This window comes from Rhinolophus hipposideros, assembly GCF_964194185.1.
Source record: "Rhinolophus hipposideros genome assembly, chromosome: 18".
Classification (NCBI taxonomy): domain Eukaryota; kingdom Metazoa; phylum Chordata; class Mammalia; order Chiroptera; family Rhinolophidae; genus Rhinolophus; species Rhinolophus hipposideros.
The window spans coordinates 8,840,650-8,858,095 of NC_138064.1; the positions used below are offsets into that span (position 1 = coordinate 8,840,650).

Sequence of the window (17,446 nt, forward strand, 5' to 3'; positions counted from 1 at the left end):
AATTTCAAAGTGGTTCAGAATATATTACTTATCAACGTTAAATATGTAGTGAATACACATATATATATACATATACATATGTATATATATATATATATTTTTTTTTCTGTAAAGAGCAAGCTAGTAAATACTTTGGACTTCACAGGCCACCTACAGTCTCCATTGCCTATTCTTTTCCCTTATTTTCACAACCTTTAATTTCCTTATTTTTACAACCTAAAAAATGTAACAACCATCTTTAGCTAGTGGACGGTACAAAACAGACTGTGGTTTGCTGATCAAGGTGTAAAACAAGTAAAATAAGAAGTACTGAAGAATGGTAGGAATGAACCCAGAACGGTCAGGAATATGGAAGAAGACCTGGTGAAGGATGGCTGGGAGTCTTCAACATTGCCGTGTTTTTGTTGTTATTATTATTCATTGATTTGCACTTATTTTGTTAGCCAAATTGAGTAATTTTTTGAATTTTTAAGAGGTTAATGGTGTGCAAAATGACTTGCCAAATATATTTGTGACAACCATAAAAAATACTGTTGTAAAGTCTTAGAGGAGAGACAGGACATTAGGAATAGCTAAGTAAATTCGCTCTGGACAGTAACAGAAATATTTGGAAAATTATCAGAATTAACTTTTTCAAGTCTTTGGAAATTAACCAAAGGTTTACATCAATCTAAAGAGCATTTGTTCAAGAAAAGCTACTGAAACTCTGTAAGAATGGTTTGTGGGTTTATTTTTAAAATTAGTTTCAGGTGTACAAAACAATGTAATAGACATTTACACCCCTCAGAAAGTGATAACTCCCCTGCCCCAATCTACTACCCCTCCTACATCATATGTAAATGTTTCAATTCCAATGACTATTCCCTACGCTGTACTCCACATCCCATGACTATATATATTAAATTATAGTTGACATTCATTATTGTTCATAATAAATGTGGTGCTTTTTTAACTTGGCCTCCTCCCATCCCCTCTCCTCAGCTCCACTGTATCTTTGAAAATAAGCAGAGTCCCAGACACCGGAGGGGGACAGACCGTGTGTAGCTCCTGGAAAAGCCCATCCCCACAGCAGTGTCACTGTTTGACCTGTGTCAGCTCCCTGATAAAGCCTTATTCTTAGGAGGGTGACCCAGGGACTCCAGATGAGTCTACCAGGACAGTAGTCTGGGAGCTCTGAAGGTTCCATAAAGGTCGGAATTGCCCAAAGGGGATTTCAGATGTGCTGCTGAGGAAGCAAGTCCTGCATTAAACCACGTTCTGATGGGCACGAGGGAAAGTGCTCTAGAGAGGTGCCTGTTGGCCCCTGTTCTGAAAGGATTGAGCTGATCATCCTGTATGTATGCGCTTCTTTTTAAATTTTTACGGAAAGAAATAGAGAATACTAGGTAACAAGAGAGAATAATCTCTGACAAATCACAAAAAAGGTCAAAGTCATCAGTAAGTTCATCACTTGTTTGCAAATTACATAAATGAGACAAAGTCCCCCAAGTCTCTTCCTTGGCCCCTCAAATCCCCCCTGCAGAGGTCAGCCCTATTCACAATTTATGTCCTTATGGACTTTTCCCTGTGCTTATATAGGATTAACTAGCCTTCTTGCTTGTGTGTGCGCTCTTGACATATAAAGGAATGCATTTGAAATCGTTGTTTTAAAGGTATATTTTAATCATTATGATAAAGCAGATTTTAATGACTTCTTTCTTTTCTTTTTTTTTCTTCTCTTTTTCCAGCTGCCTTTTTGGGACTTTTGCACTGGTAAGATTAGTTTCAGTTTGAAATAAATAAAAATATTTGAAATAAAAATTGCCATCACTGGTGACATGCCATAAAACCATAACTGCTTGTTATGTGTATAGAACACCTGTAAGTGTATCTGGGTCAGTTTACACATATACTGTAGATTACTTTTTTAAAAACCTCCTACGTGAAGCAGCATTTACAAAATGGATGCATTAGGGGAATAGTAACTTACGCATTAAAATATTTTTGCTGTACCAAAGGATTCACCACTATGTTTCTTACATATCTAGCTTTTCTAGTGTACTTTGCATGTTTGTTTCATCTAAAAATCTCCTTTATTTTACAGCAATGATGGTTTGTTAGTGGGCAGAGGCTTAGAGATAAAGTTTTAGTAACACCTGCCCATTGGAAATTAGGTAGAAATGAAGTGCATTTAATGCACTTGCACCCAATTTTAAGCAAGTGATCTATTTGTAGAAACTGAATGTAAGATAATACTATTTTTCCTCTTTCATTTCTACCTGAGCTCAGGGATTTCTGTTTTTGGGAAGAATGGGGTCTGCCCCACATCCTGTTGGGACAGTGCTTTTCTGGCTATATAGTCTGCAGGGAGATTTTGATGTTAGAACGAAGGCTCTAATGGTAAGAAATATTTCCTACAGCTATTGGTATCCTGGCATATGTCTTACATGTAAATGAAGGTGAGTGGAAGACAGGGTTGAGAGATGGAATTTTGCTTTATTTTCTACTTCATTGGAAAGCATCTATTGCATGAATTGAGAAAAGCAGAAGTGCTCACTAGAACTAATTTTGCTTATCACGCGTGCTCCTATTTTCACTGCCTACAGCTGTTTTCCTGAGTTGCACTAATAAAATATCTTCAAGTACAGTCCTCTGTTCTTTGGCACTTGAAAGCTGATCCCTTATAAGGAATTTTAGTTATTTAAAAATTGCTTTAATATAAAGTAGTTTTATTTAAAATTCTATTCCAAATGCTTTTCAGTAATTACAGAGGCATTTCCCAAATTTGGTACATTAGAAACTTAACAAACAACCAAACCAAAATTACCTCTGTTCTGATTTAGAGACCTGGAATTAAGGAATTTCAGCTGTGTGCCACACTAGATTATAAATGACTAAAAATATACAAGTTAGTAGGCAGATTATAAAGTTTTCTTAGTGTTACAAAAATTCATTCTTTTCACTCTTTACGATTTTCATACTTTGTTTATAGCTTTGTTATTTTAGTATTAAGTTTTGAAACATGTTCTTATTTTTATAATATGGTACTTCATTTTTTTTTCTAGGATACATTTAGTAACACTTTTTGAAAATGATCGTCATTTTTCTCACCTCTCATCTTTGGAACGGGAGATGACTTTTCGCACTGAAATGGTTAGGTTCTTTTTTTTTAATGAATTAATTTGTAGTTTAATAATAGTAAGGCTATAAAGTAGAAATTTATCAGGAACTGAAATGAATTTTTGGTGAACTGCACTGTTTCTCAAGTTGTAACCTAGGCTTATTACTCAAATAGAAAGTGTTTTAAGATTCTTTCCTTTTACTTATCTTATTATCTCTCCTCCTTTCCTAATACAGACGTCCTTTTAAGATAATAGCGATCAATTATAATACCTGAAGAAGAGGAGAACAAAGAACATTTAAGAAGTAATGTAGGGGTATCAAATGTTATCAGAATTTGCTTTCTCTTAGGTTAGAGTTGGAAGACTTCGTATTTTACCTGGCTCTTTGAATTTTTTTTTTTTTAGATCATTTTTTAAGAGGCAACTTTTGATGATTTCTTTAATAAATTTTCCACTGTTTTGCTGCGTAATCTATAAAATAGAGATAATGCCATCTGTCATACATATTTTACATAGTTACTATGAGAATTAAATGGGATAACAAAGGCCAGAATTGCAGAATTTTGTAATTAAGTGAGACCAGGACCACACATCTGATCCATTAGTGAGGGGTCAAATGGAGAACTGAAACTGGCTCTCATGACTCTGTAGCCACTGCCTTTTTGTTTTGTTTTATTTTGAATTGTGGCTACATTAAATTTTAAGAGCTAAATATATATTTGAAAATCTAAAAATAGCAAAACTTACAGTTCAATTATTTTTAAGTGTACAGTTCTGTGGCATCAAATGCGCTCACATCATTGTGTAATCATCCCCACCACCCGTCTCCAGAACTTTTCTATTATCCCAAACCAAAATCGTGCCTTTTAACTATGCTTCCCTTTCCCTTCCCCCAGCCCCTCGTAACACCTAGTCTACTTTCTGTCTCTGTAAATTTGCCTATTCTCAGCCACTTTTTTTTTTAATCTCACCTTTATAGCCCCCTTAAAGCTTTGAAGAATTGGATCTGTTAGCATTTGCATGGCGTTCAGATTTTTAATATTTTATAGGTATTATTTCCAAAGAGAGGATATAAAATATTACTAAGTGGTGTAGCTGTGACAGAGTCTGGGCTGTGATGAAGGCTCATTGGACTCAGGTAGCGGTCTGTGTGCGCTTCCTCGTGTGACGGCCGGTCAGTTACCCTCTGATTCTCAGGAGTCTCATCTGCTAACTAGAAATAATGCCAGCCCCACAGGGTTTCATTGAAAAGGAAGGAAGATAATGAACGAAGTGTATAGCACAACACCTGGCACAAAAACAATAGCTGCCATTAATAAAATCTTATTTGTACATTTTGTATTTCTGTAAATATTGACTTAACACGTATTAGATGTCCTGTCATTGTAGCATTGCCTTGTTGCCCTCATAGCAGAAGGGATAAATCCTTCTGCGAACTCACGTTTTACCAATCCAAACTATGAGGAGATGCTGTGTCAGATGTTGGCTAACTCACATCTTCAGTGTAGTCGCCACTACTGTTGCTTCATCTAGCGAACAATAAAGCTGTTGTATGAGGCAGGGATGAGTGTAGAGCTGGAGATTATTTTTTAATGTTTTTTGGAGAGAGTGTATTACAAACAAGGTAGCCCTTTATTTGGTTTCAGTTCTTAGGAAGGAAAGCAGGAAATCGATGAGGGAAATGATAGGAAACAACATGCTTTTGTTAATCGTTGAATTTTAACTCATAGAACTTTCCCTAGCCTTATAAAGCCATTGTTTCCTGTGCCGGAGTAATACACCAAGCTAATCCCCTTTTCAGGACACAGTTCTTGTGTCCTGATCAGCAGTCAGTAGCCATTCGGTAAGCATTGACTTTAGGTAGAACTGGAGGATGGAGCTAGGAAGTACGGTGAAAGTATGAAGTTCCATCCTGTGATGATTGTGATTATTATATGTTATTTCTTAAAAAGCTGGGAAAAACAGAAGTAATTTTCTCTATACAGAGTTGTACCAGGACGTGAAGGCATCTTTGTTTAGGCCAGAATTCATACAGAGTGGGGGTAAAATTAGCTCGGTAGAATTAAAAATATATTGTATCTATATTTTAAGGTGTGGTTAGAAAAGTTCCTTAAAACATTTAATTACCGCTCCAACTCTTTTGCAAACCTACAAAAAATACGAAAGAATAGTACAGCAATAACCTGAAATGTATGCCTTTTAAGTCCAAGAATGCAGTAGTAGCAAGAAGAACTTAGGAAGTCTTATGATTCATCTTTTCCTTTTTCTCTGAAGAAATTATTCTAAAAGGCATTATAAAAATAAATGTTTTTGCATTTTACTTACATGACCATTTGTGCCTTTTTAAAGGGACTTTATTATTCCTACTTCAAGACCATTATCGAAGCACCTTCATTTTTGGAAGGACTGTGGATGATAATGAATGACAGGCTCACTGAGTATCCCCTTGTGATAAACACAGTGAAACGCTTCCATCTTTATCCAGAGGTGAGGAAAATTTCGGGTAAATATTTGTAGAGTGATTCTTTTTTATCAGATAAAAATAGTAAGTAAACACCATGATGTTATAAAAAGGAGGGAACCTATAAGGTTTAGTGATTATACTAGTATGTGTCCTTACAGAGAAGCCGAGTATCATGTGTTCTCCCAAATTTAAAGCCCTCCAAAACTATGCTCACATGAGCTCAGAAAATAGAACTGGGTACGGAAGTAATGACCGGTGTAATAGAGAAGCCAAACAAGAAGAGCCCAGAAGAGTCCTAAATGAACACCATGTGGGTGGGCGTACTGACCCCACAAAGGGACAGTGAAAGTGATGAGCAGCACGGTGACCTTGCAGTTACTTAAAAAAAGGAAGCTTGGTTTAGTCACAGAGCCAGAAATCAATGAGTATCTTCCATTCCTTAGCCTAAGAAAGTATGTATTTTATGGTAGTCTGCAAATTCTAGAAATTGAAAAAAACAGCAAAAAGATTGGTAAATTCAATTTGTGAACTCTTAGGATAGATACTAATTTGACATTGTGGTGGGCACTACTTTTGAGTTATCTCAGAATTCAGCAGATTATTGATCAAATTATTGATTTTTTTAGTTTTATATTGTATAGCTTTAAAAAATATTTTGATTTTGAAATGTGTAAAATCACAGAAACTTAAAGAATAACATGTACATGTGTGTGATCAACCACTTAGAATAAATAAATGCTACTCTTTTGACATTTTTGCTTGAGATATTTAAGATAATTAAAGCATTAAATTTGCAGTTAAAGTCATCTCCGTTCTGCTTCCCATTCCAGTTTGCTCCTTTCCCATTCCCACAAGTATCATTATCATTAATTTTATGTGTATCCATCTAATCCTTGTTTTCAAGGATTGTTGTATGTGTTCTTGTAAATCCACATAAATGCTCTCATATTAAATATATCAATTTACAACTTTTTCTAAACATATTTTTGAATTTTTTGTATGTATATGTATTTTTTCTTTAATTCATGCAATTGATTTTTTTTTGTTTATTGATCTTGTGTCCTGTAACCGTGCTGAACTCACTTATTCTAATAGGTTTTATTTTATTGGACATAGACAATCATAAAGGTACTGAATGTATTTTATAAAATACCTAATTATTTTGGGTTTTGGATGGCAGGTACTATAAATGATATTTAAAACTTTTTTTGATTTCTGATTGTTAACATACAGAAATACTGTTAGTTTTTCTGTGTGGACCCTGAATCTGTAATATTATTATTTATTTCTTAAATGTTTGCAAGAATTCACTAATGAAGCTACCAGGACCTGCCGGGAGTTTTCTTTGTGGGATGGATTTTATTTACAAATTCCATCTCATTATTAGCTATAGGGCCATTCAGATTTTCTGTTTCTTTCTTTTTTTTAGTCAGGTTTCGTAATTTGTATTTTTCAAAGAATGTTATCTAAAAGTTGAATTTATTGATATAAAATTGTTCATAATCTAATATTCTTTTGTCTGTAAAAATGCTTGTTTTTCGTATGTAACATTGGTAGTTTGTGTATTTTCATTATTTTTCTTTATTAGTGTGGATAAAATTTTAATTCACTGTATTGCTATTTACAAAAAAGCTAGATTTTGATTTCATTGATCTTTCTCTGTTGTTTTTCTATTCTCTATAACATTGATTATTTCCCTCATATTTATTATTTTTTTCTTCTACATTCTTTGGGTGTACTTTGATTATTTCTTGCTAGGTTTTCAAGGTAGGTGATTACCTACTTGATTTAAAATTTTCTTTCTAGAAGAAGCATTTTATCCCATAAATTCTTCTCTAAGCACTGCTATATCTGTATCCCATAAATTTAGATATGCTTGCTTGGTTTTCATTTTAATTTTAAAGTTTTGATTAAGTTTATCAATTTTTCTCCTTATGGATCAAACTTTTGGTGCCAGGTCTAAGAATTCTTTGAGTAGCCCTAGATACTGAAGGTTTCCTGTGTTTGTGTTTTTCTAAAAATTTTTAAGAGTTCTATGTGCTACATGTAAATCTGTGATCTATTTCATTTTGAGTTAATTTTTTTGTATAATGTGAGACATGAGACTTAAGTCAAGGTTTCTATTTTTCACCTATGGATGTCCAGTTGTTTTGTACCTTTGTGAAAATAAGTTGGACATATATCTATGAGTCAATTTCTGTGTTCTCTGCTCTCTTCCATTGATTTATGTGTCTATCCCTCTTCCAATACCATATAGTCTTGATTAGTGAATTTATATAATACGTTTTAGATTAGGTAATCTGATTCCTCCCACTTCATTCTTTTTCAAAATTGGTTCAGTGAATTACTTTGCATTTTAATGTATATATATATATATATATATATATATATATATATATACATATATATATATGTTTAACAATCTTTTCCATATCTACAAAATTTCATTGAGATTTTGATAAGAATTTCATTAAACATGTAGTTAAATTTGAGGAGAACTGACCTCTTTACTACGGAGTCTTCTAATTCACGAACATGGTATGTCTCCTTCCCATTTATCTAATTCTTCTTTGGTTCCTTTCATTAGCATTGTATAGTTTTCAGTATACAAGTCTTGTACATGTTTTGTTAGATACACATCTAAGTATTTTATGATTTTTGAATGATGATAAAGGGGATTGTATTTTCAATATTGATGTCTACATGTTCATTGTTAGTAGATAGAAATACAATTGATTTTTGTATGTTTATCTTCTTATCCTGCACTCTTATTAGTTCTAGGAGGGTTTTTTGTTTGTTTCGTAGATTTGTTGGAATTATCTACATATATAGTCGTGTCAAATGGAAAAGGGGACAGTTTTATTTCTTTTCAATCTGTTTGTTTTTATTTCCTTATTTATTGCCCTGGCTAGAACTTTCAGCACTGTTTATTAAGACTGGTGAATGTGGATATCCACGCCTTGTTCTTAGTCTTAGGGAGAATGGATTCAGTCTTTAACGATGAAGAATAATGTTACCTGTAAGTTTTTTATACGTGATCTTTATGAAGTTGAAGAAGTTCTTCTCTTCCTGTTTTTTTCCTGAAAGTTGTCATCACAATAGGTATGGAATTGTTTCTAATGCTTTTTCTGGACCAATTGATATGTTTATAAGTTTTTTTCTTTTTCATCCTGTTAATATGATGGATTGCCTTGATTCATTTTTAATCTTGAAATAGCCTTATTTCCCTGGAATAAACCCCACTTAGTCATGGCATATAATTATTTTTACATATCGCTGAAATACTTGCTAATATTTTGTTAGGGCTTTTTATGTCTCTCTGTCTTCATAAGAGATACTAATTTGTAGTTTAATTTTTTGGTACTTTCTTTTTTTCTGGCTTTAGTATGGTAATACTAGCTTCAGGTAATGAGTGGGGAAGTGTTCTTTCTCCTGTTTTTTCTGGAAAAGATTTTATAGAATTGATTTTAACTATTTTTTTAAGCATTTGGTAGAATTCTCCAATGAAAACATTTGGGTATGGTCATGGAGATTGCTGTTTGGAGGATTTTTACATTTGAATTTGATTTTCTTAATAATATGTGTGTGTGTGTGTGTGTGTGTGTGTGTGTGTGTGTGTGTGACAGAAAGAGAGAGCATGCACTATTCAAATCTGTTTTATGTTGGGTGAAATGTGATAGCTTTTGTTTTTTAAGGTCCATGTTATCTAAATTGTCAAATTTAAGTGTGTAGTTATTCATAGTATTCCTTGATCCTTTTCACGTATGAAAATTCTGTAGTGATAGTTCCTTTCATTCTTGATACAAGTAATTTGTGTCATTTCTGTTTTCCTTCTCAGTTATGCTTTAGGATTGTCAATTTTATTGAACTTTTCAAAGAACCAGCTCTTCTTTTTTCATTGGTTTTCTCTATTGCTTTTTTGTTTTCAGTGTCACTTATTTCTGCTCCTCATTATTTTGTTCCTTATTATTTTCCCTGCTTTGGGTTTATTTTGCTCTTTTTCTAGGTTCCTACTTGGGAGCTTAGATTATTGATATTTACCCTCTTTTCTAATACATTAATTTTACTGCTATACATTTCCCTCTCAGCACTGCCTTATCTCTGGCCCACAAATTTTAATGTTTTACTTTATTTTTTATATATTTTATTTTTAGAGCAGTTTTAACTTCAGGAAAATTGAGTGGAAGGTGCAGAGATTTCCTATATTCCTCCTACCCCCATTCATGTACAACCTCCCTCACCATTAGCATCTCCCACCAGTGGTATACTTGTTATAATTGATGATATACATTGAGTCATCATCATCACCCAAATTCCATAGTTTGGATTAGGGTTGTGACTTGGTGGTGTATTCTATGGGTTTGGACAAATGTGTGATGGCATATGACTGTCATTACAGTATCATACATAATAGTTTTCTTAAAAATACTCTGTGCTCTGCCTGTTTATCCCTCCCTCCCTCCTAACTCCTGGCAATCATTGGTCTCCTTACTATCGCTATAGTTGAACCTTTTCTATAATGTCATGTAGCTGAAATAATATATAGCCTTTTCAGATTGCCTTCTTTCACTTAGCAAGGTGAAATTTAAGGTTCCTTTATGTCTTTTTATGGCTTGAGAGCTCATTTCTTTTTAGTGCTGAGTAATATTCCATTGTCTGGATGGACCACAGTTTGTTTATCCATCACCTACAGAAGGACATCTCAGTTGCTTCCAAGTTTTGGCCATTATGAAAAAGCTGCTATAAACATCCATGTACATACAGCTTTTTGTCTGGACATAAGTTTTCATTTCACTTGGGTAACTACAAAGGAGCATGATAGCTTGACTGTATGGTAGCAACATGTCCAGTTTTGTAAGAAATAGCCAAAGTGTCTACCAACGTTGTTAAACCATTTTGCATTCCCACCAGATGAATAAGAGTTCCTGATGCTCCGCATCCTGGCTATCATTTGGTGCTGTCAGTGTTCTGGATTTTGTCATTCTATTAGGTATGTAGTGATATTTCATTGTTGTTTTAGTTTACATTTCCCAGGTGACGTGATATGGGGCATATTTCCATATGTTTATTTGCCATCTGTTTATCTTTGGTGAGGTGTCTCTTCAGGTCTTTGGCCCATTTTTTTTTTTTTAATCTAGTTGTTTGCTTTCTTATTGCTGAGTTTGAAACGTTCCTTGTATGTTTTAGATACAGTCCACTATTAGGTATGTCTTTCACAAATATTTTTTTCTAGTCTATGGCTTGTATTTCATTCTCTTGACATTATCTTTTGCAAATCAGAAATTTTAATTTTAATGCAGTGCATCGTATCTATTGGGTTTTTGTTTGTTTTTATGAATTGTACCTGTGGCGTTGTATCTAAAAAGTCATTGTCAAATCCATAGTCACCCAGATTTTCTTCTGTTATATCCGAGGGGTTTTATAGTTTTGTAATTTATGTTTAGGTCTGTGACCCATTTTGAGTTAACTATTGCGAGGGCTGTAAGATCTGAGTCTGGGTTGATTTTTTACATGTGTATGTTTAGTTATTCAAGCACCATTTGTTGAAAACACTACTTTTGCTCCATTTATTGCCTTTGCTCCCTTGTCCAATCAGGTGATTACATTTAAATGGGTCTATTTCTGGCCTCTCTGTTCTGTTCCATTGATTTTTTTTTTGTTCTGTTCTTTCACTGATACCACACTGTTTTGATTACTGTAGCTTTATTGAAAGTCTTAAAGTTGGGTAGCTGTGTCCTGTAACTGTGTTCTTCTCCTTTAGTACTCTGTTGGCTATTTTGAGTCTTTCACCTCTCCGTATAAACTTTAGAATCAGTTTTCCCATATCCACATATATGTTGGTGGGACTTTGAATGGGACTGTGTTAAGTCTGTAGATCAAATTGAACTGACATTTTGTAAATACTGAATCTTCCTATCTATGAACGTAGGATATTTCTCCACTTATTTAGTTCTATAATTTCTTTCATCAGAATTTTGTACTTTTCCTTATATAGTTCTTGAACATATTTTTTTTTAGATTTATACCTAAGTATTTCATTTTTGAGGGTGCTAATGTAAATGGTGTTGTGTTTTTACTTTCAAATTCCAGTTCCGTGATTTACTTTTTGTGCAATATTTTTGTCTAGTCTGGCATTAGGGTAATGTTGGCCTCAACAAATGAGTTCATAAGTATTCCCTTTGCTGTATCTTCCAGAAGAGATTCTAGAGGATCAGTATACTTTCTTCCTTAAATATGTGGTAGAATTCACCAGTAACCCCATCTGGGCCTTGTTTGGAATGTTAATTATTGATTAAATTTGTTTACTAGACATAGTCCTATTCAGATTGTCTGTTTCTTCACACAAGCATAAAAATTATAAATTTTAGCAGAATGTCAGTTTTATAAAATTAAGTTATAAAATAATAAATCTATACTTTTGAGATATAGAAGATGTTTATGATCTTTTTTAGTGATATATGATACATTGATATTATGTAATATATAATATAATATTGAATAACTTTAGTTATGTGCTTTTATATGCCTAAGGAGAGACTAGAAGTATGATCACCAACATATTAAAGTAGTTAGCTCTATGTAGTTTTTATTTTTATGTTGAACTCTTTAATTTTTAACTTTTTTTCTCAATGGTCTTGCATTATTTTCCAAAATATATAAAATTGTTTTTTAAATCTCTCAGGCATAAGAATTTTGTTTATAATTTTTCTGTTGTTGTTCTTTTCCCTTATCTTTAAACTATTTTTTAAGTGTACTGCAGATTGGGAAGAACTGGTTACATTAAATCTGCTTGGTCAGAGTTTTAATGGGCACAGGAACTATTATTCCATATGCAATTGGTTTTGTATTTTTTAGACTATGAAGAAAATAAATTCAAGGACCTAAATGAAATATTTCTGTAAATTTTTATATTTTGTTATTAATCATCATCATGTTTTAATATATACTTTTCTACTTGACTTTGCAGCTACTCTTATTTATATTACAGAGTTGATTACAAGAGTATATTACAGAGATGTTGATCACAACTAAATTATTATAGATGTTCATTACTCAGTAATACACAACTTTTGTTGATAATGTGTATATGTATAATTTTAAAATGACTGTTTCCGAAGTGAAATGATTTAAATACATTTGTCAAAGTTTATAATGTAAAAGGCAACCATCATGAAATGGTACTTTGAAAAATGATTATTATGAAGGTAATGTATTTTCCTCCACTATCTCTTTTTTTTTTTATCTCTTGTAGGTGATTATAGCCTTCTGGTATCGTACATTTATGGGAATAATGAATTTATTTGGGATAGAAACTAAGACCTGCTGGAATGTCACCAGAGTGGAACCTCTAAATGAAGTTCAAAGCTGTGAAGGCATGTTTTCTTCCTCAAATGCTGCTGTGTTGTCACTAATGTTTACATAAACATCTCATAATATTATGACTTAAGAATTATTATAAACTAGTGATTCACTCTTTTAAAACACTCTATGACTAATTCACCTAAAAGAGTGTTTACTTTTAAAATAATTTTCTGAGAAGGCTATGCACTTGCTAATATGAGTATTAATTTAAAGTTTGAGTATTAATATATCCCAATGTACCCACATGTGGCTACTTAGTATGTTTTATAAATAATCTTTATAGACTTGTTCACAGTAACCTTCAGCTCTCAGAATATATACTAAATCCATATTTCCATATTTCCCTGACTGATTTTTACTGATTCGCTCAGGTGATCTTTATAACATCTAAAATAGCATTGGTAGAAGATATTTGAAACATAATTAGACTTTTTTTTGTGCAAAATAAAGGAATGGAGAAAATGCCTCATGAAATGACAGACTGTAATAACTCAGTCAACTTAGAAGGTATAACCTTTTCTGAGAGGTGAAAAAAAATCTCCTCATACATGTACATATATGATACTTATTAAGTTGCCACTAAGTGATAGGTTAGTGTTGGCCCTTAGGACCCCAAGGCGAACCAGGTAGACGTGGGGCCTTACCTTCCTGGAGTTTACATTTAAGAAAGATCTTAGTGGTTGTAACTGAGATGGAGATTACAAATAAGAAAGTAAGTTTGCTTAAGTTAGGAGTAGAAGTGTTTCAAGAACAGGGACCAACATATTCAAAATTCCTGAGGCAGGAAAGAACTGAAAGAAGGCCAGAGCAGAAAGACAAAGAAAAAATGGTGTGAAAGGGTGTTGGGAATGTAAGCAGGGGTCAGATGTTCCCGATTAAGGATTTTGTGCCTTATTCACTGAAGCATTTTGACAGATTTGCATTTTAAAACATTATGTTGGCAGTTATATGGGAAAGATAGAAGTAAAGAACAAAAGTGGATTCAGTGAGGCCAGGTGGGAGACTGTTGTGCTCTCAGCAAGTGACTGCAGGAAAGACGACTGGGAAATGCCCGGATTTGAGCGACATTTTGAAAGCAGAATTGATAAGATTCGGTAATTGGTTGATGGGAGAGGGGAAGGAGGGTGAAGACATGTAACACTGGTTTCTGTCTTAAGTAACCCGGTTTCTTTGAATGGTAAAGAAATATTTAAAAGTAGCACGTTTGAATTGCTACGTTAGTTTCAGATACTTGAGAGAGCTCAAAATGGAGGTGTCAAGTGACTACCTGCATGAATACATATAGGAATAAGGAGAAAGTTCTGGGCTGAATATAGACTTGGAGTCATCCGTGTGTAGATGATAATGGAGCCATGGAAGTGGAAGAATTTCCTTGAGAATATACAGATTGAGAAAAGAAGGGGGCATATAACAGAGCCTGAGGTGATCCCACATTGAAAGAACGTTGTAAAGGAAGAGAAGTTATTAGGACAGACTGGAAAGAAATCGTCAGAGAAGTCAAAAGATCAGAAAGGCCAGCCTTCAGTTCTTGACTCCACCAATAACGTTTATAGCTAAAGAACTAAATAATTTGGGGCAGGTTACTTTAATTTTCTATGTTCTGTTTTCTCAACGATTAAAGAAATATTTTGACACCAACTAATCGCATAGATTTGTTCTGAGAGTTATGTGAGATGAAGATTGTAAAGCATCTAGTAGGCTATGTGTTAATATTATATATAAATATGTAGTCTTGGGATTTATTTAGTATTAAGGTTCTGGCTATACATAATAGTGGACTAATAACTAGATTATCTCATATGGACTAAATCTGATCGTTGAGTACAAGAGCCATGTTTTACTCATCCTAGAGTCGGCAAAAGAGAAAAGTAATGTAATGGAGTTTTTCTTGTAATTTATCAAGTGACTCTAAAGACAGTTCTAGATACTGAACAACAGCATCCTCAATAAAATGAAGCACCAACTAATGATTACAGCATAATGATACTTAACTGGGGGAAGTATAAATGTAACCACCATAAAATATACAGTTTGAATGTAACTAATAATATTTCATATAAGGGGAAAATACTAATGTAACTACTTAGCAGAGTAGCAATCTGAAAAGCAAATGCTTTCAACAAATTCATGAGCTCTTGATTACAAAGCACTGAGATAATTCCGTCCAATTGCTTCATAGTCATTTATTCATTAAATACTGAATAATCTGTCTCTTTAAAGGATTGGGAGACCCTGCTTGCTTTTATGTTGGTGTGATTTTTATTTTAAATGGAATAATGATGGGATTGTTCTTCGTATATGGTTCATATCTGAGGTAAGACTATTAAAAGATCTTTCAGTGGGTTTATAAAGACTGGCTGACGTTTGTTGATTGTATGAAAAGGATAATTAATGGGATTAATTGATTAATAATAGGAAAGTTTGTGGATTTGTTTTATATATTTCAGAAGCTTATTTAATATCGTACAACTGGAAATTAGAGCTGTCACTAAAATAGTATCTTTGAGGTCTTCTTTTACCCTTGTGGGGATATTTTTTTAGCTAATTAAGTTTCCTTAACAAAGGCTTTAATGAAAATACCTCTAGGTCATTGTTATAAAATTATTGTAACAGAGGGGGTGTTTGGTTGCCATTAGTAGCAGATTATTTCTAATTTTAGTCTCTGTACGTGTGACATTAAGAAATCAGTGAAAGAAAATGAATATTACTTGTGGCAGACACTTAATGTATATTTGATAGCCTATCTTTCTTGATAATAAAACTACAGTTTTGTTTGAGATAGCAGTGTAGCCAATCTCAGTCATAGGTTGAAGTTAGCTATGACGATCGTGTACCCTTGAACAATGCAGGGGGTAGAGGCGCCAAGCCCACACACAGTCGAAAATCCACATACAACTTTTGTCTCCCCCAAATCTGAGCAAGGAGCTTACTGTTAACAGGAAGCCTTACCAATAACATAAACAGTTGCTCAATACACATTTTGTATGTTATATGTATTATATACTATATTCTTACAACAAAGTACACCAGAGAAAATAAAATGTTATTTAAAAGAATCATAGGAAGAGAAAATACGTTTGCAGTATTTATTGAAAAAAAAAATCCACCTGTAGGTGGACCCGTGGAGTTCAAACCTGTGTGGTTCAGAGGAATGCACTCACTGTAGTTTATTAATATAGTTGTGTGCTGTACAGCAATGTGAATGAATGAGCTATAGTTACACACACATCAACATGAACGAATCTTACAGTGTCTGAATGAATGAAGGCAGGCACAAAATAAAAAGAAACACTGAATAATTCCATTGTATGAATTGAAAAAACAGATAAAAGCAAATGATAGTATGATACTCATATCAATATTAATCACAGAAATCTTATTCACCTTATTCACCTTATTAATCACAGAAATCAAGGGAAGGCAAGTGAGGACTCAGGGTGCGATCAGTTTTCTGTTTCAGTGAATATGCTGGTTACAAGGATGTTGTTCACTTTATAATTGTTCCATAAACTGTCTAGAAATTTTTATGTACTTCTCTATCTGTATGTCATATAGGAAAAATATATTTAAGCTCATCAGAAGATTTGGAGGGAAAAAGGATTACGTTAAGATTATGCTGGGAGGCTTTACAATGTTCTGTTTTGAAAGTAGTTCGTATTTCTTATGCTTTTTTAAAATATGGAACAATGTTACACAGGACTAAAACTTTTTAAAATTAATGCTTTTTGTTGGTAGAGCAACCCGAGTGATCGATCGAGTGATCGATCGAGTGATCGATCTCTTCTCTAAATTGGTTACATAGTTTTGGAATGTCAAATGCCATCAGTAAGCCTCAGTCTATAAGAGGGATGTGTAGATGTAACAAATGTTGGCTGTAAAAGTTCCCTAAAACTGTCAGGGCGTTGGATACAGCATATGAGAAACAAAAGAAATAGGAATTTGTGGGGATATTTTGTATTTCTTACTCTAGCCAACCTCCCTGACTGGCATTATCTTGGAAAGTAGATACTCAGTTTCTATTCTTTTGGTTGTTAACAATAAAATGTTAAAGAACACTTTGCTTCACACAGCCCTGGGGGTCTTATACTTATTACCATAGTCGGGCACTCCTGTCACCCTCCGCAGCACTCAAGTCACAATTTTTTGTTTTCATTTTACTATTCATGTTGTCAAATCTTACTTTAATTTATCCACATGTTCCTAGTTTCTATATGCAGTATTTGTTCTTGCTTCTCACACATTCTTTCTCTCAATTTCTTACTTTTCCAAGTGCATGCTTTGAATTTCCTTCAGTGAAAATTTTATAATCACTTCCCTTTAGCTTTCATCTGCTTGCTTTTCTTTTCTTTTGAACTCATTCCTTCCTTCTCCAATCATTCAATCAATGTTTATTGTCTTCCAAATGTCAAGCTGTGGATACAAGTGATGAACAACATACAAAGAAAAGGCAACTTTAAGAAATGGTTCTTAACCTCTGATCATTATCCTTCGTGTGATTTTGTATTCTACTTTGTTGTTG

At 33.5% G+C, this 17,446-nt stretch overlaps 1 protein-coding gene across 1 annotated transcript in view; it reads left to right on the top strand.

Annotated features, from left to right (window-relative positions):
- DPY19L2 (dpy-19 like 2) overlaps positions 1 to 17,446 on the top strand; it is a gene marked incomplete at its 5' end in the record, with an annotated part of 61,825 nt that overhangs the window by 2,084 nt on the left and 42,295 nt on the right. Inside the window, 5 exons of the mRNA XM_081079317.1 lie at positions 1,728 to 1,752; positions 3,045 to 3,132; positions 5,451 to 5,588; positions 12,818 to 12,938; positions 15,148 to 15,241. Coding sequence (XP_080935443.1) covers positions 1,728 to 1,752; positions 3,045 to 3,132; positions 5,451 to 5,588; positions 12,818 to 12,938; positions 15,148 to 15,241 — 466 coding nt within the window. The remainder of the gene's footprint in view (positions 1 to 1,727; positions 1,753 to 3,044; positions 3,133 to 5,450; positions 5,589 to 12,817; positions 12,939 to 15,147; positions 15,242 to 17,446) is intronic.